We start from the raw sequence: 23,480 nt of genomic DNA on the forward strand, positions 1-23,480 counted from the left end.
TGGCATGGGATCCGGTTCCACCACCTTTGTCTGGGTCTCTGGTAACACAGACGGGGCCCTGGTGGATGGCTCAGGAACAGGGATGGGAGTGGAAGCTTGTCTGGCCTGACTGCGGGTGACCACTCCCCCCGTCTTGGCCAGCTCCACATGGTTGGCCAAGTCTTCCCCCAGTAGCATGGGGATGGAATAATTGTCATAGACAGCAAAAGTCCACTTTCCTGACCAGTCCTTGTACTGGTCTTCAGGGATGCTGTACCCATGGCAGGTCCTTTTAAAAATTTTTAAGAAGGCCTCAGTGTCCTCACCTGCCATGTAGGTGGGAAATTTCTTGGGATGGGGAACTGTGCCTGGAGAAGGATTGTTAGGGTTGGCTGGAACATGTGGGTTAGCTCTTGCTAATCCCAGAGCCTGCTGGTGGGCCTCCCTCTGGAGCTCCAACACCCTCCTGTGGTCAGCCTTTTGCTTCTCCATCTCTCTTTTGTGGTTAGCCTCTCTGGCTTGTTGCTTCTCCATGTCTTTCTTGTGGTCAGCTGTTTGACTGGTACTCATGTCTTTGTGCTTTCTGGTGCTGGCCACACCCCTCTGCAGTAAGTGAATTGGGTTGCTTGCTTCCCAATCCCTACCCTGTCTACTCGCGACTGAATAGAAAGAAACAAAACCTTTTCATTTGCAAATGTGGTGCTGTTTGTTTGCTGGCTCACAAGAAACTAGAAAAACTGGTTTGGTAACTTGTCTCTTGCAAACTGCTAAGTACACTCTCAGTAGGTGTCCCTTCTAACAAAGGCCTTGTTAGAAAACCCTACACCTCCTTTTCCTCAAGCTGCCTGTTCAGCAACCAGAAAGAAAAACTGCTTCCAACAAAGCCTGCTGGAAAACTTAATTCCCTCCAGCCAACCTTGCTGAAGATTCCTTCTAACAATACCAGTTAGAAACTGAATACTTGTAATCCCCCCTCTTCTCTCAGGTTGCTTTCCTGCTCTAGAAGAAGATAATAGCTCTCTTCATCTTAGCCCAGCTGAAAAAAAACTCCCTCTAACAATACCAGTTAGAAAAACCTTGTCTAATTGCCTTCGGGGTATCTCTCTCTCCTAACCTGCAGTCCTGCTTTAGGAGAAGAGAATAGCAATGGCTCTCTGGTTCAGAAAAATCCCACCTCTACCACCATGTCATAGGTCTCACCCCCACTTGGAGTTGTTGGGTTCCAATATGGGGACCTGCATGGATTTATCTAACCTTAAATCCTAGTTTAGATCTGGTAAAAGCTGCCACCACCCAATAATGTACGTGTATTGGGACACAGTCCTTCCCCAAACTTCCCCTGGGGAACACAGATTCAATCTCCCTGAATCTCTACAATCTTGTTTAATGAGCTCTGTAAACCACCATTTACACTGATGGCCTTGTACACAAATAAGGATATACATAATGTGATCTTTATTCTAGAAGATTCTGGCTAATCAAAATACTCAACTTTCAATTGGTTCAACCTTTCTTCCATGAGGTGACATTAGCGTGAGTGATCAAAGCATTTAAGCAAACTACCAGATTGCACCATGATGCTATCAAAAAGGTAGCCCACAGGGCATTCTCATAGGAGAATGACTCTGGCAAGGGGGAGGCAGCAAAAGCCTTTCCCCAGTCACTGCCTCCCCGCAGCCAGTCTTTCACTGCAGCAGAGAAAGGCTCTAGCAGCAACCTATAGTAGGGAAAAGCTACAGCAGTGGGGAGCTACTGGAGTCTTTCCCCATTGCCTCCCACATGCCAGAGCATTCCCCCACTGCTGGAGCCTTTCTCTGCACAGGGGAGGCATTACTGGGATGTGTAGAGAGCCGTGTAGGGTACATAACCTAAGGTTCTATATAAATCCAGGGTATGCCACATCTTGAATGCTGCATGCAGATGTGGTTGCCCCATCTCAAAAAAGATATTGGAACTGAAAAAGGTTCAGAAAATGAATGATTGGGGTAGGGGTATGGAACGGCTTCCATAAGAGGCGCGATGAATAAGACTGGAGCTTTTCAGCTTGGAAAAGAAACTACTAAGGGGGGATATGAGAGAGGTCTACAAAATCATGACTGGTGTGGAGAAAGTAAATAAAGTGTTATTTACTCCTTCTCATAACACAAGAACTAGGGGTCACCAAATGAAATTAATACGCAGGATTAAAACAAACAAAAAGAAGTATTTTTTCACACAACACACAACCTGTGGAACTCCTTGCCAGAGGATGTTGTGAAGGCCAAGACTATAACAGGGTTCAAAAAAGAACTAGATAAATTCATGGAAGATAGGTCATAGATTATTTTTTCATAGATTATTAGGGTTGGAAGGGACCTCAGGAGGTCATCTAGTCCAACCCCCTGCTCAAAGCAGGACCAATCCCCAAATGGGCCCCTCAAGGATTGAACTCACAACCCTGGGTTTAGCAGGCCAATGCTCAAACTTAATCTCTTTTGATTATAAAAAAAATGTTCTGGTCCTTGGTTGCCTCATCAAGAATTTATATAGGTTTTTAAACATTATCAACTTAAATTCTATATTTTTCAGATACTAAACCACACAGTAACACTTTTTTAAGGCTTGAGTAGAAACTGTAAAGGAAACAGATTACTTAGCAACAGCTGAGATTTATTTTAACATTATAATACCAATATAATTTGGAACTGATTACTCAAAGTCATATTATGATCAGTCATCAAGACTACTCAAAACATGCACTGGAACCACATCAGGTGTCACCTCCCTTTGAAATTTAACTGCTAGGGAAGTGTTGAGATGTACACTTCATAGTACATTACCCTTCTCTTTAAAGAGAAGATTGCTTAAAACTGAACTGAGAGATTTTTCCAGTGCTCCTAATTCTGTTTCCTAATCAAAACACAGAAGCTTGCTGTGCTGAAGAAGAGCTTCAAAGGAGAAGGGGAGGGGGCATAAAAGGCAATGCTCTTTAAATCAATGCCTTCCTAGCTATGGTTTTTTTCTATGACTTTTTTTTGTATTTCATGATAAAAGATACATTGGAAATTGATTAAGGCCTGCATCCTAACAATCATGTGCTGCAATCATGTTAAGATTCATAAGCACTGCCAAGATAGGTTAATACTGGAAACGTGAAAAGATTGTTCAAGTGCCACTAATTCAATAGATGACACTTCTCTCCAAGCCAATATTTAACAAGTGTCCCAGCAAAATATAGGGGCTGTGCTGCTGGAAGTGCTGTCTTTTGGATGAGAAAGCATAATCCTTGATCTTTTATGTTTATTCATAGAATCTTAGGACAGGAAGGGACCTCAAGTCCCCTGCACTCATGGCAGGACTAAATATTATCTAGACCATGTTCCTGACAGGTGTTTGTCTAATCTGCTCTTAAAAATCTCCAATGACGGAGATTCCACAACCACCCTAGGCAATCTATTCCAATGCTTAACCACCCTGACAATTAGGAAGTTTTTCTTAATGTCCAATTTAAACTGCTCTTGCTGCAATTTAAGCCCATTGCTTTTTGTCCTATCCTAAGAGGTTAAAGAGAACAACATGTCTCCCTCCTCCTTGTAACAACCTTTTATGTAATTGAAACTTTATGTCCCCTCTTGGTCTTCTTTTCTCCAGACTAAACAAACCTACTGTTTTCAGCCTTCCCTCATAGGTCATGTTTTCTAGACCTTTAATCATTTTTGTTGCTCTTCTCTTGACTTTCTCCAGTTTATCCACATCTTTCCTGAAAGGTGATGCCCAGAACTGGACACAATACTTCAGTTGAGGCCTAATCAGCGCGGGGTAGAGTGTAAGAATTACTTCTCATATTTTGCTTACATCACTCCTGCTATTACATCTCAGAATTATTTTTGCTTTTTTTTTGCAATGGTGTTATATTGTTGATTCATAAGTTTGTGATCCACTATGACCCCCAGATCCCTTTCTGCAGTACTCCTTCCTAGGCAGTCATTTACCATTTTGTATGTGTGCAACTGATTGTTCCTTCCTAAGTGGAGTACTTTGCATTTGTCCATACTGAATTTCATCCTATTTACTTCATACTATTTCTCCAGTTTGTCCAGATCATTTTGATTTTTAATCCTGTCCTCCAAAGCACTTGCAACTCCTCCCACTTTGGTGTCGTCCACAAACTTTATAAGTCAAGTATCAGAGGGGTAGCCATGTTAGTCTGGATCTGTAAAAGCAGCAAAGAGTCCTGTGGCACCTTATAGACTAACAGATGTATTGGAGCACTTACAAACCCTCCCAGCTTAGAATCATCTGCAAATTTTATGAGTGTGTTCTCTATGCCATTATCTAAATCATTGATGAAGATACTGAACGGAACCAGAACCAGAACTGACCCTTGCAATACCCCACTCGATATGCCCTTCCAGCTTTTCTCTTTTCAAGCCTCATAGAGGCTTTGATCCTGCAAACACTTGTACAGATGCTTAATTTTAGTACTGTAGGTCATGCCATTGATTTCAGTAGGACAATTTGTGGTAGTAAAGTTATGCATACGTTTAAATGTTTGTGGCTTAGGGTCAGTCTGGGTTTGGATGCTGCTTTAGAAGCTTCCCCCTCATACTATTGCCCCCCCTCCCCGCTAACACCCCCACCCCAAAATTTGGAGTATAAAAAATACTTCATGCTGAAACAGCACCTTTGATCTAAAATTGATCCAAAAGCACTTCACTGGCTAAACACAGCTAGCAGTGCCACTTGTCATGCTATATAAAAAATAATAGTACTTAATGAACATGTTAATGAATTGTTTTTAGCTGTAATTAAGGAGCATGTTAACAAATTCACAGATGAAACTAAACTGTGTACTGTTGCAAACATAGAAAAAAATAATTTATCTCTAGTCCTTAGTCAACATATTGCCATTCTTCTAAGTCTGAGCTAATGCAATATCTCTGCTACCTAAAGTCACTCACTGGGACTGAAAATAGCCAACATCTGTGATGACCCACCAACCTAGAAGGCCACTGTTTGAAGAGCAGCAAAGAGTCCCGTGGCACCTTATAGACTAACAGACATTTTGGAGCACATCAGCATCACATCGCTGGAAGGTAAATCCCTTTTGGTGTGATTCTCTGGTGCCTGCAGTTGGAAGACTGTCTTGCCCTCTGAGCACCGCTGTCAGAAACATCTCGGCAAAGGACAGGCCATGCAGACATAGGAGACCTGCACAAGGGTTTGTCTATACTTATAGTGCTGGAGCTGCGCCACTAGAGCACCGGTGAAGATGCTACCTACGCTGGGAGAGCTTCTCCGGTGGCACAGGGAGGTGCGCCACCTCCCCAAGCGGGGCAGCGATGTCCATCGGGAGCCCTTTTTCCCCGCGCTGTCTACACCGGGATTAGGTCGGTATAACGATGCGGCGGAGGGGTGCCACGCAGTTACCATAGGAACAACAGGCGCGCCGGGGCAGCAGCCAGTGCTCTCGTTGCCCGCCCTGACAGCGTCCCGACGCGACCTGCGGGACGGCAGCGGCACGAGACCAGCGCACTCACTCCACTGCCTCACCCCCAGGCTCCGCCCCTCGCTCACCTCCCCAGGCGCCGGCCTCTGCAGCCTGATACTGGCGCGCATTAGTGACGTCACCCGAAACACCCGACTCCGGCCTAGAATGACAACGGGGACGGCAAGAAAGGCGCTGCGCATGCGCTTACTACAGTTTCCGGTTTCTTTTGCATTCTTCCTCCAGTAAGGGGCGGAGCGAAGCGTGGCGCGCTCCCGCTGACGGCGCTCCCCTGTGACCTCACGAAGGTCACTGAGAGTTTCCTGTCCCCATGTAAACTAAGGGCGGAAGTGCCCTAACGCTACGCGAGGCCGGGTGAGGGTGAGAGGTCGAAGGTCTCGCCGCGGGAAGATGGTGGCGCAGCAGCCGCTCCGCGTGGTGCGCTGCGGCGGTAGCAAGTTGAGCGGCGCCAGAGCGGCGTTCTCCGCCGATGCCAAGTGAGGGGGCGCGAATCGGAGGCGGGTTGTTGGGCGGGGGCGGGAACCGCTGAGCTCCTTCTCCACGGTCACTGGGGCCCGCCGGCGGGGCCCGCCGGCGAGCCCCGCTGGCCCTGCGGAGCCCCGCTGGCGCGTGTAACGGCCGCAGGCGGGGCGCGGGGCTCACCGGGGGCTACCCCAGCGCTGCGGGCGCGGAGCCTGCTGCTCCGTCAGCCCAGCGCTGCCCCGGCCGGACACCGACCGGCCCCCAGCGCAACCCGGACAGCCCACGAGTCGGGTTCGAGGAGCCGCCGCCACCAAACCCCGGGGGGGACCTGCCCTGCCGGTGCCTCGGGCGTGGGAGTCCTTAGCTCCGGGCAGCCCCGCCGTGCCAGGGCTTTTCGGGCCAAGTTCTTACTCATGAGACATTTCCAATACGTGGGGTTCAGGCTAGTTGGGAATAAAGCCAAATTTTGAAATGTTGAAATTTCTCAGAGGGTAACTCAGCCCCCGGCTGGTCACTTTCTCCATCCTCAGCGCATGTGGTGGGAAGGGCAAGATGAGCAGGAACTAGGAAGGGTGCAGCTGGCTTGGTTACCTAAGACATGTGGGAGTGAGACAGGGGGCCCTGGGAAGGGATAGCAGGGGTGGTATAGTAGTACCTTGTACTTGTCTAGTACTTGTGGTCAGAGACTTTCAAAGCACTTGTAAAAGTTAATGGGGAAAGATACTCCAAAATAGCACATCAAGGTAAAGCATTAGACTGAGGGGGGTAGAAAGTAATTACATTCTCCCATTACTGGTGGGAAAACTGGAGGTAGCCTGTTGGTGCATGGCTTGACCTGGCTCAGGATGAGTGGTGCATAAATAGTGTATGGATAACTTTGAATGTACAGATTTCAAAGTGGTAGGCATGCTAGTCTGTATCAGCAAAAACAAGGAAGAGTCCTTGTGTCACCTTAGAGACTAACAAATGTATTTGGGCATAAGCTTTCATGGGCTAAAACCCACTTTATCAGATGCATTGAGTGAAAAATACAGAAAGTAGGGGTGTGTGTGTGTGTGTGTATTATATATATATATATATATATATCAGCACATGGAAAGATGGGAGTTGCCTTACCAAGTGGTGGGGTCAGTGCTAATGAGGCTAATTCAATTAAAGTGGAAGTGGCCTATTCTCAACAGTTAAGAAGGGGTGACTATCAAAGGAGAAAGATTATTTTTGTAGTGCTAACAAGGCCAGTGGACACTACAGTGCAAATAAGCAATGGTCACATAAACACCCCCTGCCCTGCACAGCAAACAGGAGGCTCCCAGGAGCAGCTCCAAGGCAGAGGGCAGAAGCAGCACATAGCAGTGGGGGGAGGGACAGCTGAACTGCCCGGCAGGGCTGAGCTGCCACACAGGGAACTTAGAGGGGCTGCCGGTCTTCCCTGGTTCCAAGCCCCCACCAGCTAACTTCAACGGGCTGTTCTTCCTGCAATCAGTGGACAAAGCAGGAGGCTGTATAACATAGCTTATTGTTGCCTGGGCATTTAAGAAAATTATTGCCATATTGAGACCAATTGCACAATTAAAAGTGAGTATTTTCTAACATAACTTTAGTTTATGGTGTGGCCAGGACAATGTTTTTGACTCACAATAGAGAATTGTGTTGCAACCTTAATTCTATATCCGTGTTGGCCCATCCACACTACAAAAAAGTTATACGTTGGACACTTTCCTAGCCAGTAGTGTTGCTGGCCTAGTTAGTTGTAGGTCTTATCTACACGGAAGAATTTTGGTGTGCTAAATAATGTGACAAGCCCCTACCATGCCACACATCATTGCAGGTATGCTTTATGCCGTTTCTTAGCCCTGCTGTGAACAGCTTTAAATAATATTTGTTCTTAGCCCGTGATAGGTTGTCCTATCACGAGACCCCACTTGAGGGGTAGAAAGGGTGTATGTTTTTTTTTTTAAAGTTTTTTGGCCTGCATTTTGCCAGAATTTTTCAGTCATTTTAAGCAAACCCAGCTGAGCTAACAAAAGGATGTTTTTTTCCATTTTTGCCTTTTGAGACCTGGCTGCAGTGCTGTATAGGCAAGAGGCAGTAGCAAACTAGCTCATGTGCTTCAGTGAGTCCTCTCACCACTTTTCCACAGTGAGCAATTAACTTACATTTCTGTATCTGGCTGTGGGAATAACTGCAAGTGAAATAGGAGTGAATGTGAGGACACTGTAACATATTCATTGCCTGCATTCAATATTGATGTTTGAATTACCTAAAGGTTAATTCTCCAGAGTAGATGAACCCTGGTGTAGATGAGTCTTTAACCTAGGTGTTGAAATTATTTATGCAGGATGTTGTCATGACACTAATTTAACTATAAATTCCTTTATTAAATCCATTAAAGGCTGAGTTATATTTATATAGTAGCTCTAAACATGCCTCAAAAGCCTTAATAATAAGCAATTTACTATATCCAATCAGTAACAAAACCTTTAGATGCATTTGATCAAGATACTGACAAACAGATTAAACCCAGGGAGTGCTTAGACCCATATTAGCGCCAACATGGTCAAGCAGGTATTAGCAATGAACCCTTTAAAAGTTTACTTTTTACACCCTTTAACAAACAAGTGATGTCATTGCCAATTACTGACTTCAGCTAAATACCAGTTTGAGACACTTCACCCTTATTTCAAGTCTTAATCCAGATAAGTTTTACAGCTTCCTTTTATCCCCAAGGCCTATCCTCCCTATCTCTACCCTCCTTCTTGCTGACCAACCAGTTTTTCATTGCACCTCGGTTCACTTAGGCTTTACTTTTAAGATAACATTAGTATGTGGGATGGGGAGGTCCATGTTGCCTCTTAAGATAGATTCTTTCTGTCCTATTCAAAACCATTTGCTGTCACCGCTGTTGATCAGGAGCCTTTTTTTCAGAAACTTTCCCTTATCTCATTAATTTAGTCTTTGCACCAGACATCTTCCCTACTCCATTCCTTCTTCCCTACTTGCTAGTCAGGGTCTTGCTTTACAACATGCACATTTCTTTAACCAGATTAAAAGATAACTTTAATTTCATATTTATTCTACAGTAGGGGATATACTGGAGGAGGGGTGGGGTAGTATTAAAGCAGGGTTCTCTAGCCTGTTTTTTGTGTGTCTACACAGACATGAATAAACCATGTTATAAAAGGTTTTGTCCATAACCATATTTAAGCCGAATTATTTTGCAGTGTAGTTGTGGGACTGTCCATTCCAGAACCATTCTTCTCTCCACCCTCCTTAGCTGAGTATGCTGCCTTTGGCAGCCCATAATCAAGGGCTGGAGATCAAAACATAATCTTAAACATGTAGATACATGTTGTTTTAAACTTGTCTGTTTGGCTAATTTTCCTATTTTTAGTGTGAAATGACACTTAATTGTTAGTATTCTGGGCTCAAAAAAAACAAAGGGTGGTGGGGGCTAAGGAGAGATTTAAAATAGGCTTGTTTCAGAAGCGAGGGATGGAACAGCATAAGGGAAATAGTCTTCTGCAGCTGTGAAGAGTGGCATGAAGGTGTGCAGAGAGCAGATAAACAGAAGAGTGGCATGCATGGCTTTGAACATCAGTAGGCCAATTTTGAATTGGAGTTGGAGATAACTAAGGAACCAGTGAAGCTGTCAAAGGAAAATTCACAGACCATTAGAGAGTAGGTTACCTCCAGCATGTTGAAGTTTCACAGGGAACCTAAGAATGCCCTCCCTCTGATACTTATCTTAAATTCTTTATAGGAATCTCTCATTTTTGTTTTGGTATGTTGTTTTTTTAAAACCTATAAAATAGGAGTGCTGAAAAGGTGCTTGAGTCTTAGGGCAGGTCTACATTGCAGCCCAAATTGACGCTCTGAGATTGAGCCACTGGCGGTCGGTTTAGCGGGTCTAGTGAAGACCTGCCAAATCGACAACGGGTCGCTCTCTAGTCAATCCTTGTACTCTACCCCCATTGAGAAGAGTAAGGTACGTTGATGGGAGAGTTTCTCTCACACACACAGTGTAGGTCGACTTGCTGCAATAGTGTAGACATAGCCTTAGGAACTTGAGGTTTTGGGAAAAAATTAGCTGATCTTTATTGTGGCCAAAAGTGAGAGCAAGCATTTCCAGGCAGAGTCCTATAAATTTAGCAGATACTGATTTTATCAAAGGGGGATATAGATATTTTATGTGTAAGTAGCATCATGAATGTTTTATTTGTTGTGCTGATCAATACAGGCCTTTATTTTTCAAGGTGATCAAGCCAGCAGCACCTTTAGCAAGAACTAAAATACATAAGAGTAACTTTCCTGCCTTTGCAACTGAATGTTTAAATCTGATATACTTGTTTGTTCTTCCGTTACGTTTAATGGTAAAGTAAGTAAATCTGTACAAACAATGGAAAACAAAAGTTCCAAATATGGAGTCATCTCTTTGATGCTGGCCTAAATTTTTCATGTTTAGTACTTTGTAGATTCAAAGTAGTTACTCTTGACAAACATAAAGTGTAATATCTTTATCCAGAATTCTTAGTCGCCCTGTGATATTAACCTTTTGTTTCATCATCTTTTCAGATACCTTTTATGTGCCTCAGGAGACTATGTGAAAGTGTATAGCACGGCTACAGAAAAATGTGTACACATTCTGCAGGGTCACACAAACCTGGTGACAGGAATTCAACTTAACCCCCAAAACCACATGCAGGTTGTTAAATCTTTGTAATTGTGAGTCCTGTCCAGCTAGGCATTTGGTTCTTTCCTGATATAGTTAAGGAAACGGTACTTGACTTTGGCAGTACAGGACACACAGTCATGTGTTTTTGGGTTGGCTTGAAAGTGAGAGATGGCTGGAAATAATTATTTCTTATAATAATTACTGAAATAGCTTCTGTTTACTTAGACTGAAATTGCAATTACCCATATTAGTGTATGAATTTTTTGCTGTAAATCATCAGATTACTCTACTCTACTGAGTGGGAAGCTTTTTCTAAAAGCAGAGGTGAACAGATTTTTGTCTCAGGTCACTTCAAAAAATGCTATACTAGAACAACCCAACAATGGTTCCTTTAATCTAGTATTTGTCTGTCTTTGACTATTGCCAATACTAGGCTCTTCAGCAGTAGGACATGTAGGACCTGATTCATCAGTGCCTTGTGGCCCACTCTGTGCCAGTTATATGGGGAAAAGACTCATAAAACAGCTATAAGGCATACCCAAGTGCAGGAGACATGCCAGGTTTATGTCTGGAGTAGGAGCAGGCATGGCTAAATCCCGGTTATTTTCCAGGGGGTATGGTATTCAGTACATGGCTTTAAGGATTTCCTAATCAGCCTCCCAAGAGTCAGGCTCTGTATTTGCACAGGAATGAGTGGCCCATAGCACTTAACAGTGAACGCAAATGTGCAACTATACTGTGGAGAAATGTATTTCTGATCTCAGTTGGTGTTTGTGTTATGCACTTATTCATAAATATTGGCAACTGTTATAACTTGTGTCCTCATTACACATGCCTCTCCCCAATATGTACACATCTACCTACTATAACTGTAGAGTGTGCGTGATCTCTTTCAAAACATGGAAGATGGGGAATATATTAGCATTATCAACAGCACCTTAAATATTTGAGTTAATTCTGACCTTCCCTTCCTACTACACTATCTGTAGCAATCAAATGAGAAATTTGAGGGTACACAGTAATTCAGCTGATGGCATCAACTTAAGTTTTGCCTGTGCATCCTCTAAGTATGAGATTTTTATCTTGTGGGGGTTGGGAGAAACGAGTGGGGAATACTTAAATTTTCAGCTTTAACTTTGAGTTAGAATATGTATCTGAAGAAGAAAAATTGAGTTGGTTCTGTTCGGCTTTTTCTGTTGCTGTGCATAAAGTCTGGGCCCACTTGTAGAAGGGGACTGAATCTATTTCCCGAAGTTCTGTGCATCTGTCATCCTTGCACATGCATTGTAAATGTATATAAACATTCACATGCTAGGTAACTTTAATATGATGTTCAGATACAAAATAGGAACACATATGGGTCTCAAACTGCATATCTCAAAAGTGTGTACATCAAAGTAGAATAGCAGCATGTGTGTTTTGTTAGACGTGAACCAGAACTTGGTGATTAGCACTTTTTAAAAATCCAGTCACTTAGGTGACCAAATATGGATTTAAGAGCCTAACTTGAGGATCTAATTTTGTGTAAAATCTTGGCCCTAGTGTTTTGCTTTGCTATTTGTGTTCTTTTCATAACTTGTTTTATTTTTCCTTTCCAGCTGTATTCTTGCTCTCTAGATGGCACCATTAAACTCTGGGACTTCACAGATGGAATTCTCATTAAAGTATGTAAATATTTTGCTCTGTCATAGCTTTTCATGGATTCCCGAGTTGTTGTTCACTGTTGACCATCAATTAAATGAATACTAGGGCTGGACAAAACACATAGGGCCAAATGCAGGCTCTCTGAAGCTTTTAGTGGAGATGAGCATAAACCCTGGCTTCAAAAGCAGTGTTTGTTAATATGGTTTGTATTTTGTCCCTGAGCGGGCCTCTAACTTAGGGCAAGAGAAATTTGCTGACCTCTCGCTGGGGCCTGCAGTGACATGTTTGATGACCCTTTGCTAATTAAGTATGCAGTCCCTTCTTAAATATTCTGTACATTAAAACCATGGTTATCAGAAGGTCCTCAAGAAGTTGCTTGAGAGTTGCTGCACAATTGTGTGAAGATGAAGCGTAGGAGAAGCTATCCAGACTTTTTCCCAAGATTGGTAGGCTTTAAGAAAGGAGGGAGGAAGAGTTATATGCACAAAGTTATCTATGATTTTTGTGCTCAGTGTAGCTCTTCTGTTCTCCCTTCCTTATTTTAGCTAGTTGATTGGCTCAGGCAGCTCCTCTCTCTGTCTTTGACTATCTGACTTCCCAGAGAGTTTGCATGTCTTTTTCCTGCCTCACTGGTGGTGAGGATGACTTTCAGATAATTGAAGTTATACCTTATTTTTTCATTTTACAGACCACTTCTTATGGGATGGCTTCTCTTATGAGCTGCCTCTCCTCACAATATTCCAGTTCCCCCACTGCTTACTTCTCAATGTTTATTTCTGAGGGTAGCCAAGAAGGGCTTTACAAGCTACCTCTGGTCCAAGGATGACAGTTTGAGGGCTGCTGTTCCACTGCATATAAACTGCCTTGGGACCAAAGCTTGACTAAGGGCAGCTGTAAAAAGATGCAGACAGATGTGTATTGTGGGATGGGTGCTGAGATGTACTTTGCCACTCATCTGAGCAGGAACAATGAGTGTTTAAGGTAGCATTTAGCACACATGTTGTAGTTATTGATGTCAGACTAGGTGCTGAATGTGTCCCCTTGGAGATGTGTAGCCTGTGGGCTGCTGTGATGACCAGCTCTATCCTACTGCTCCTGAGCTGAGGAGATCTCCTGCCTTGAAGGGTGGAAGAAGAATAGGCGTCCTACACAGTTCTTCCACCTCACCAGATAACAGAGGGTAGGATGTTACCTTTAGCCTTCCCAGTAAATTTGGCATTTCACACTATACAAATACTGCTAAACAAGACTGACATAAGTCTTTTGTTCTGTAATAGGGTTACCAACCAAAAGAATGCTTTTTTCTTTTGATTTCAAATTGAGAATTATCAACTACAAGCTTTTAGCAAACATTTTTAAAAAAGCAACAAGGCCCATGATAAAAAGAATCTCTGACTAGGTTGTCAACTGTTCTCTATCTGACTGTACTAGAATTTCAGAATAATTGGCAACTGTCCAGCAAATTTGAAGTTCTCATTTCATAACTACTTTGTTGGTTTTTTTCTTCAGACTTTTGTTGTTGGATACAAACTTTTTGCATTCTATACGCTTGCTGGTTCTGAGGATTCAGTGTTCATTATAATTCCAAAGAAAAATGAAGATTTCTTAGGTACGATATAATTAACTTCAGTTTGTAGTTTGTTGCAGTGTGATATTAAGTATTCTGGAATGTTTAAAGGGACTCTGATAACTTAGTTTAGGCCCCAAAATTGTGTTGTCATTTTTGCTCCAGGGAGGGGGGGGGGAACAAAAGAAAGATTTACTAAGTCTGATTAATCCTGTGGAAATGCGACGTTTTATTTAACCCTTCCATTGGTATAATGTAGACCCCAAACACAACAGTACTGTGTAGGTTCTGGTCAGTGCACCAATCTGGTTTGGTTTCACTGTCCATGCTGAATGAAATGTAAAAAGTGTACCAACAGCACGAGAGGTGGAGAGTGAATTAATCCGGGTACATTTTCACTCTTAATAATTTACAGCTTTATTAGCAAACTACATATTGTAGGAAGAGTATTTTTTAAAAGTTATCTTGAGAGTGTCCTTTAAATAGGTAAAATAACTAACTATTGCTGTACACCTAGTGTTTTGTTTTGTTGTTGAAACTATGATCATTCTTAATATGCAACTTTAGTATTTTCATTTTTTGGATTTTGATTGTATCAAAGCTTAATCTTAAACTTCCAGACACTTGTGCTATACATACCTAATATTATGGCAGATCTAATTATTTGAGTGTCTTGACCTAATTATTTGAATCTCTTGACCTATATTTAAACTTCTAAGTGTATCCTGAGGTCATGTTACCATATTAAAAGCTACATCTCTACAATAACCAGTATCAGTTAAGGCTGGCAAGAAAACAAGAACTTTATTTTGTGGAAAACGTAGAGGTTTCCATTTTTGTTTTGCATCGGAACAAAATTTAAATTCTTCAAAAATTTTCATGCCCGCATAGCCAGTAGCAACTCGCCTGGGATATGGAAGATCCTTGCTCTGCTCTGTTTCTGCAGAAAGTTTGTTTCAGCAAATGGGCATTTTCAAATTGAAAAAACATGATGATGGAAAAAAATTTGACCAGTTCTAGTATCGGCATAAATTCAACTATTCAAAGCCTGAAAAAACAGATATGATATATGACTTCACTTGTATGATACTCCTATGAATGCCACTTCAGAGGAAGAACAAATCTATGTAATTTGGTTTGGTTTCTGCTTTATGTTACACAGGAAACCACTATGGAAAAATCTAGAGCTCATCTGTCTGTTTTAAAGTTTGGCACAGAAACATCTGAGACAAAAATATAGAAGTGTCAGGACTTCATCCTTAAGTATGCATCTTTAAGCATGCATTCAAAAAAACAGTGAAAGGAGCTAGTGTGGAATTTATATTGAGGAAAACAGGTGCACCCACATTCTCTCCTTTTGAACACACATCATCCACAAAATTATTTTATTAACCGAAGTCTTTATTTGACTAGATTGGTTCCAGCTTGTTTCTGTGAAACTGCCAAAAACACCAGACCAAGAAGTGGAAGCCAACGAGCTGTCTTTGATTTTGGATGATATAGGCCAGTCGCCCAAATGTACTGCGTTTGGAAGAGAAGTATATTTACCTTTTTAGATGTTTTTCTTTTATATAAAATGCATTAGCCACATTCTGTTTAGTCTGGTATATAAAAAAATATGATTAACCAAGTAATCTTATTGCTCAAAGAAGTAATGATTGTATGGATGTGTCCACGCTATGCAAACCTAGTGTGAAGCCTGACCTTTCCCCTTAGCTGCAAACCACTGATCTTAGAAAGCTTGCCTCAACAAATTTGACATCCAGCACCATCTATTCTTTATAATTTCATAAAAATATAATAAGACCAGGATTGCTGATGAGTTGCAAAAGTATGTCCTACAACACAACTTCATTGCATTCGGGAAAAAATGAAGGAAAATTGCAGAATTTCAAGCTCTTAATCCAGTAAAATGCCCTTTTCTTTAGAAAGAAGAGAATTACCATTCTTGTACTAGACATACAATACACTTTGGCCTTGAAGGCTTTTTTGTGTGGTAAACATTAATTGAAAATTGTGTTCAACATGTTGGAACTTAGAATATTATCTGCCTTATTTTTCTTGTCTGTTTGCAAAATTTTGGCTCTTTCACACTTAGTGTTAAAGAAAAAGTAAGATGTTAGAGATCAAAAGGCTCTGATTAGATGACCAACTTTATTTGTCTCAGAGCACTAGCAAAAGTCAGGTAACAAAATAACTCTGAATTCATTAAGCTACATCCCTTTCCTCTTAAAATTTAAAATATATACTAAAAAGAGCACTTGTCCTCTGGGGAAAATGGGAACACACAAATCAAAAGAATTTAATGTTGGTTTCTGCCCTAATGTTTTTAGCTCTGATGCACAAAAAGATGAGCTAATGGTGCATTTGTACTCTTTAAAAAAAGTGACTGTAAAAATAACATTGTGGAGTTCCCTGTTTGTTACTCTCAGCTCAGATATAAATTTACATTTTAAAAAACTGTTTTGTTTAGGTTTTTTGTGGGGGGTGGGAGGAAGGTTCCCAAACAGCTAGCTTACAAGGTGAGCTTGAAATATAAAAGAGAAGCTATTTGAGGACAGGGGTGTTCCCTTAGGTTATGCATTGCCACCGGTAGTAAATATTAAGCAGTTAGAACTTAGCTGATTTTTCATATGTGAAATAAAAAAGAATTGTCTCTTCAGTGCCAACAGGAGTATAACTAGTGACAGAAATAAGCTTTTACTGTACTCCCTAGTCACCCAGACCAGATGAGATGCTGTTCTTAGTCATGTTTCAAATTCTGTGTACCCTAATGGATCCTTTGCTTTTATAGAGCAGGACAGGCACTACAGAAGCTTAGGAGTATTTTTTATATTATACCTAAAAATAGAAGGGAGCATAACTGGAAATTCAATATTTGTTTTCATCTGTTTGTTCTGGGACAAAATTAAGTAAGAGTTCCTGTTTCTGGTATAAAATTCATGGAATTCTTGGATTTTTAACAAATACCACTAAACTATTTTTCTGTATGAAAAAAGAATTTGTGCCAGTATCCCAAACAACCATTTATATGCAACCCTACAGTGTGCACATAACAAGAGAGTCCACACGTTACTTTACCTGTGCATACTTCTCTGGGATTGCATGGCTATAACTCAGTGCAAAGGTTGTCCCAGTGGGTATGGGAAATATTTAGTAGTTTCTTGGAGGCTGTTATAGAGAAAGCAAGTTTTAAAAAATCTGAAAAAATCTTTTAGGTTGTATGAGCTTATATTAGCTGTATTAGAATGTAGAGCAGTAACATCTCATTGCAAGCAAGCAACTGTCATTGATTAGGGTAATGGCATCTTGTGTCTTTGTCTTGGTACCATTTATTCATGATACAGACGGGTTTAAGAAACATGATCAAAGGCCCATTTGTTGTGCTCCAGTTTCAATGTGAATCTATATCAAATACAAAGTCCTAACTTGCTGTATTGCTGTAACAGGGTGAATATGTGGCGTCAGTGCGAGGCCTTGATCTCCTTGTTTATTTTTTCAAAAAGAAAAAGGTTAACAGGTAAGACTAATGGCTGTAGATGTTGTCAGCTATGAAACCTCATAAATATGTATTGTAACAGGTCAGCTGTATGTAGGTTATTTTAGCTCCATCAGCATCCTTTGATACCACTGATTCAACTGCATATCATTGCATGGGTAAATGAGATTCCTCATGAATGACTTTGTTTTTATTTCTGAAATCCTAGCAAGTGATGTTGAGTAACTGCTTATCCATCTGTCAGATGCTTTCTTTAGAGATTCTCCAAAATTCTGTTCTGGCGGCCCCCCCCTTGTTCAGTGTGTCTCAGGCTGCTGGTGGGAAACAGAGGCAGTTTGGGCTGCAGTGCCATCACTGATTTGTGGGATGCCAAGCAACTCTTAGCCTAGGCCCAGACTATAGTGTCATCACTTTTCTATTGCTGGATTGAAACAAGGACTTAAATTAGGATGCTTTTTGTAAGGTCCTGATGTAGATGCTGCTGTTTTTGTTGGGGGGGGAAGAATCTAACAAGCTAAGTGGGGATGGTGTCTGTCCTTTTCTTGGGAGGGGTGTGCCTAACTTTTGTAACTTTCTTGTAGTTCAGGAGTACTCGCAACCAGTTGCTCACTCCTTGGAATCCCATATGCATTCAGAAGTATCTTTTTAATTTTCATTTGTGCAGTGATTGCGCTAATCTTTTTTTGACGTAGCCTCAGCTCCAGGTAGACTACATACGAAGACCATTGAGAAGCTTCATCTAACATTGAACTCTAATTAAAACGACTCTTTAATTTTTGAAGGTTTCCTTTGAGTGCAACAAGTAGAAAAGGCGCAAACAACTATTTCACTTGTGTAGCCTGTCACCCTAAGGAAGACTGTATAGCAAGTGGACATAAAGATGGCAAGATTCGTCTCTGGTATGTTAAACTTGACAGCTATCCAGCTAGCATTGATTTGACATTCTCATAATAGAACTTGAACATAATGAGTCATGAGAGTAGGCACAGGACTTCCTGCTTGACAATGGTGATCAGGCATTGACATAATTCTCTGACTGGATTTATCATCCTCCCTTGCCATAGTCAGAAGTGGCTCCTGTAGAAATGATAAGGAGCTATTGAGGATAGCCATCCTTTGTCTCTCGAAGCTCTAAATTATGACTGACCTCAAGGCTGTCTAATTTGCATATGATCACAAATTAAAAATGTCTCCTTGGCTGCACCCTGCAACTTTAAAACTGAAGTGTTTGAATTGGGCCTACTGCTGTGGGTGGAGATAAGAGACTTTTGTACCAGGTTTTGGGAACCCCAGTGAAAGCACGATGGGAGTTCTTATTCAGATAAAGCCAGTCAGTGACTAGTGGAGAGGCTAGCTCTTCTCCCTTACACAGCTGTCCGGGAGAGATGGAAAAGAGAATTTGAGAACTAGCACCTAGTAACAGCTCTGCGTCAGTGCTCCAGATCAGGGATTGGGCTTACTTGCCGCAGCTGGCAGTAATTCCCTAGGGATCTTATGCCAGCTGGGGAAACTTAGTGTGCAGTCTGTGCCACTCCCTTTCTGTCACCTGAACATACAAGAAACCCACATTGGAAGGGTTACAGTAGATGTTAGTATACTTATTTTACATTTTATTCCATTTGACATGCCCATTTTTGTTTGCTTACAGATTATTCTCTCCAGCACGTATTCTGCTATTAAATTAAATGTTTTCTTCCTAACAGGAGAAATTTTAACCACAAAAGAGAATACACTTTCTCCACACTGCACTGGCACCATGATGTAGTAATGGATCTAGCTTTCTCTGTAGAGGGTGAGTGCAAATGTCTTAAAGTGCAGGAAGAAAAAAGAAACTGCTGGAGTTTGGGGTCATCCACCTACGAACAAATACATAAATTCTAGGAATGGATTTATGTCTTCAGGAAAGGTTTTTTGAGGACTTTTTGGGTGGACTAATGGAAAGATGGAAACAGTTGTGGCTTTTTTGTGTGCACAGCTGTATACTTGTTACAAAAAAGCAAGTAAATCAGATGTGTAAGCATGTTTCATGCTACTATTTTGGCTGGCAGACACGACTTCAAAGATTTTCCTTCTCTGGCTATGTAAATCCTGAGCCAGCTGTCACCTTCATTATGCAACAATCATCTTCTGAGGAGATGGAGAAACCTAAGTTCTTGTTGGAGTCAAATCCAAATAAAAAAAACAAGCCAAAGAAATCTTCTCTGGGCCCACGCTTTACTTCCTTTGAATTTAGTGGAAAAACTCTTGTTAACTTTAGTGGGAACATGACCCACAGTATTGATCTTGCTTCGAGCCTTTTTTCCCAAGCAGGAAGCATTTTGCAGTATTTAATATTAAATAGAGAGTTTCTGCTGTGTTGTAACACAAAATATAGTTGACTCCCCCAAGAAATGAATGAAATTAGCTGTTCCTGAGAGAGTATTAAGTGACATTTCGATGCTTGCAGTAGCAGTGTTTCTTATTGAGTCTGAGAGATTGGACGGGCATGTTAAGAGATTTGACCAGTCTGTGTAGCAGTGATGTATAATTTTTTGCTTGGGACATAATTTAAAGAATTTAAATATAGAATTGGTGTCTAGATACCATGGTGACTAGCACACTAGAAATATATAGATATGTCAGTTTGGAATAGTTCCTCTACCTACTTTGGGGTTTTTATTGCATTTGAAGGCACCAGCCTGCTGAGTGGTGGGGTTGAGTCTGTACTGGTTCAGTGGCGTGAAGGATCAGATTATAAGAAGGAATTCCTGCCCCGTTTGGGATCTACTATTGAACACATCTCAGCCTCACCGGATGGAACTTTCTATTGTACCTCTCACACAGAAAACAGTAAGCCCAAAACTATTGTAATAGTATTCATTCCATAAGGAATTCATGATCCATAGATTTATTAGAATATATGAATTTAAGATTCACTGTTTTGGTATTGTACACAAGTTCAAATCTCATCTGAAAGCATAGATGCTAGCATAGGAAATAAAAGATCAAACAGTTGGCTTTTGTTTACAGATTGTGGAAGCTTGTAACTTAGTCCCAAAGATTCTGATAAGCTGGTATTTTTTCTCTCTTGTTTCAAATGTTCTTGTGCTGCTGACTTTCCATGTGATTTTTCAATCTAATGTTTAGTGCACATATGTATGTTGCATTTGTAGTTCATTAAGTAGTAGAATGACTTCTTAAAATTGAATTTTGGGTGGGTGCATATCCTGATTTTTTCCAGTTGTAGAATATCGCTAACTGTTACTTTTTACATCACATAAGCCTTTACCTTGCCTTGCTAATTTGTATGTATTTGTACATTTAGAAATAACAATCATACATAGCAACCTGAGCGTTTCTGCCGTAATTCAAGGATTAGTCAAAGGTACGTGCAGTAAAACAACTTTTCTTCTGCTTAGATAGCTAAAGACGTCACTTTCTAACTTAGATCATTTGCTGTTGCTCTTCACTGCAGGCAGTGATGTCAAGACTGGTTTGGTGGTTGATCCTAGAACTAAAGCTTTGGTTCTGAATGGAAAACCTGGTCATCTGCAGTTCTATTGTCTCCAGACTGACAAACAGTTGTACAATGTAAGTTGGATAGACTGGTGCTGTAAGTTATACACGTGTGTGACAGAATTACACTTGCAGTATGATGTAGGTAAGGGAGAGTAGTTCAATGGTTATAGCATAAGATTGGAATCCGTAGAGCTGTGTCACAGACTTCCTCTGTGACTATAGTAAAATTGCTTATCTGTGCCTTGACTTGCAGAGTTGTAATGTGGCAAGGATATTACAGAAGTGCAAATTGTTGTAATATATAAACATAGTAGGATTTGAAGATTTTGAATTGATTCCTTAGTTATGCCTTGGAATACTAATCACAATTCTTATGGTGATGGAAAACTTAGAAGTGAATGTAAGAAGAATAAGATTGTCAGAATCTACAGAAAATGCCCTATACAATGGTCATTGGTGCCTTTTATAAGCTAAATATTGAAATCAAAGTATATTTTGGTGTGTTGCCACATCTTCTGTATTGTGGAATCTACATGGCTTTTGCAGGCATTTCTCATGTATTAAGGCCCATGTATTGGCAATCAGTTCCACTGTTCAGTATTTCATCTAGTTTTCAATGGTCCTGATCATTTCCAGAACATCTTTCCTTCCGTGGTGTCCTTTTTCCATGACTGACTTCTCCAAACTCTCTCACTTGAGCTTTAAAATTAGTTTTGCTCTTATGACTCTCCAGCTCGATATCGTGCAGCAGGAATACATCCATCAAATAGGTCTAAACCAGGTTGACTTGGTGAAGGCTGCATTTAGTGCTCAAGGCAGCTGGTTAGCAACAGTGGAACAGCGAGAAGAAAAAGAAACCGAACTTGAATTACAGATGAAACTGTGGAACTATGATGAGCAAACACAAAGGTACTGATACTTTTATAGTCAGCCCCTGGGTAACCACAAAATATTTGACTTCTTGTTAAATATTGTGCAAATGACTGTAGTGTCTACATTTTAAATAGCACTCTCACGTATGAATTGTCAGTCACACTTACTCGAATTGTAGTTCTTGAAATTAACAGTTTAAATAAGATTTTATATTCCAGTAGCAGTCAGGTTTCTTTACATGTTAATACCACCTTCTTGAATCTGTTTTGTCATTCTAATCTACTATACTATCTGGCCAGATACACCATACTGATGAATATGTAAAACCTTGAAACAGTACCCCAGTGCTAATACTCACCTGGTCTTCCAGGGCCTGGATTTGTTAATCTTCTGGACACCCAAAAGTTCACTTTTTTTCTTGCTTATTTAGGAGGAGACTGGATAGATGTTACACAAAGTTGTTTGGCACGATAGTTATGGGATTGGAGTTTAAAAGTGAAATTTAAATGTTTCTCTGTAACAATCATTTTCCATGTTGATCAAGTCCTAGCTAATAGAAGGGGTGCTCAGAGCTTAGGAGGAGCACTTCTAGTAGGTATGTCTTAAAAATCTAAATAAATCAGAATTCTGTTCTCCTAATTACATAATTTTGTGGGGGAAATGAGGGAGAACAGACCTGGGAAACTAAATGTGAGATTATGTATTGCTTGGTAACAAAATTCTCTTCAAACCACTTCTCCCTTTTCCAAACCGCCATCCTCCTCTCTCCCTTCCTCCACCCCCCTCCCAGAAACAGAACCCAAACCTGTTGCAAATTCAAAATGACATAAAACAGTGAAATTAGGTTTTCTTCCCTATAGCTTTACTCTGAATACCAGAATAAACATGCCACATGAGGATCATGTAACAGCTCTGTGTTTCCGTGACACAGATGAATTGGAAGATGGAACTCCTACCTTGGTAACAGCTGGCAACGATGGTCGATTTAAAGTCTGGGTGTTGGTGAACGACTCTGACTCAGAGAGTGAGTATGGCCAAAACGTAATTTGCTCTTATTCACCATCCATTGAACACGTGGAAATTGTGACTCTGCTCTTCTCCATCCATACACAAGTGCACAGGATCAGAAACAACAGAAGTAATGCATTCTCTTCTGTGCACCCTAGTACAGAGTTCCATCACCCTTTTGCATCATTTCCCATAGTTAGGAATGTAGGCAAGTTGGGGGTGTGGTAGGGACATGAATGCATAGATCCCTCTAGCCTAAACCCTACACTAGTTGTTCTCAACCAGGGTATGCATAGATCTTCCAGGGCGTACATCAACTCATCTAGATATTTGCCTAATTTTACAACGGGCTAAATAAAAAGCACTAGCCAAATCAGTACAAACTAAAATTTCATACAGACAAAATGAGAGAGCAGTTTTTCAGTAATAGTGCGCTGTAACGCTTTTTGTATTTTTGTCTGATTTTGTAAGCAAGTAGTTTTTAAGTGAGTTGAAACTTGGGGGTACACAAGACAGATCAGACTCCTGAAAAGGGTACAGTAGTCTGGAAAGGGAACAGTGACCTCCATTCACTGCTCATGAGTGACTACAGCCCAACCTTTACTTTGCTGTTGGAAAGGAGGTTTTGTTTAGTTTTTTCTTTGGGCAAAGTCCTCTTATTCAGAGCTTTGCTCATGAAAGCAAAACTTGGAAAGGTGGTATTCTTGTTTAATTGACTTGATCTGTTGCCACATAATGGAAAATACTGTCTTAGAGCACATTACCTTGTAGTTAAATTCTCATCCACTCT

The 23,480-nt window shown here is 41.1% G+C and overlaps 1 protein-coding gene across 1 annotated transcript in view; it reads left to right on the plus strand.

Annotated features, from left to right (window-relative positions):
- The first annotated feature begins 5,691 nt into the window (after positions 1–5,691).
- Positions 5,692–23,480, plus strand: part of WDR75 (WD repeat domain 75) — a 33,844-nt gene continuing 16,055 nt past the window's right edge. Inside the window, exons 1-13 of the mRNA XM_045032445.1 lie at positions 5,692–5,943; positions 10,502–10,631; positions 12,200–12,265; positions 13,755–13,854; positions 15,226–15,350; positions 17,262–17,332; positions 18,094–18,210; positions 19,015–19,103; positions 19,982–20,140; positions 20,616–20,675; positions 20,766–20,881; positions 21,543–21,718; positions 22,543–22,706. Coding sequence (XP_044888380.1) covers positions 5,858–5,943; positions 10,502–10,631; positions 12,200–12,265; positions 13,755–13,854; positions 15,226–15,350; positions 17,262–17,332; positions 18,094–18,210; positions 19,015–19,103; positions 19,982–20,140; positions 20,616–20,675; positions 20,766–20,881; positions 21,543–21,718; positions 22,543–22,706 — 1,459 coding nt within the window. The 5' untranslated portion in view covers positions 5,692–5,857. The remainder of the gene's footprint in view (positions 5,944–10,501; positions 10,632–12,199; positions 12,266–13,754; positions 13,855–15,225; positions 15,351–17,261; positions 17,333–18,093; positions 18,211–19,014; positions 19,104–19,981; positions 20,141–20,615; positions 20,676–20,765; positions 20,882–21,542; positions 21,719–22,542; positions 22,707–23,480) is intronic.

The sequence above is a fragment of the Mauremys mutica genome, chromosome 10 (assembly GCF_020497125.1).
Source record: "Mauremys mutica isolate MM-2020 ecotype Southern chromosome 10, ASM2049712v1, whole genome shotgun sequence".
NCBI lineage: Eukaryota > Metazoa > Chordata > Testudines > Geoemydidae > Mauremys > Mauremys mutica.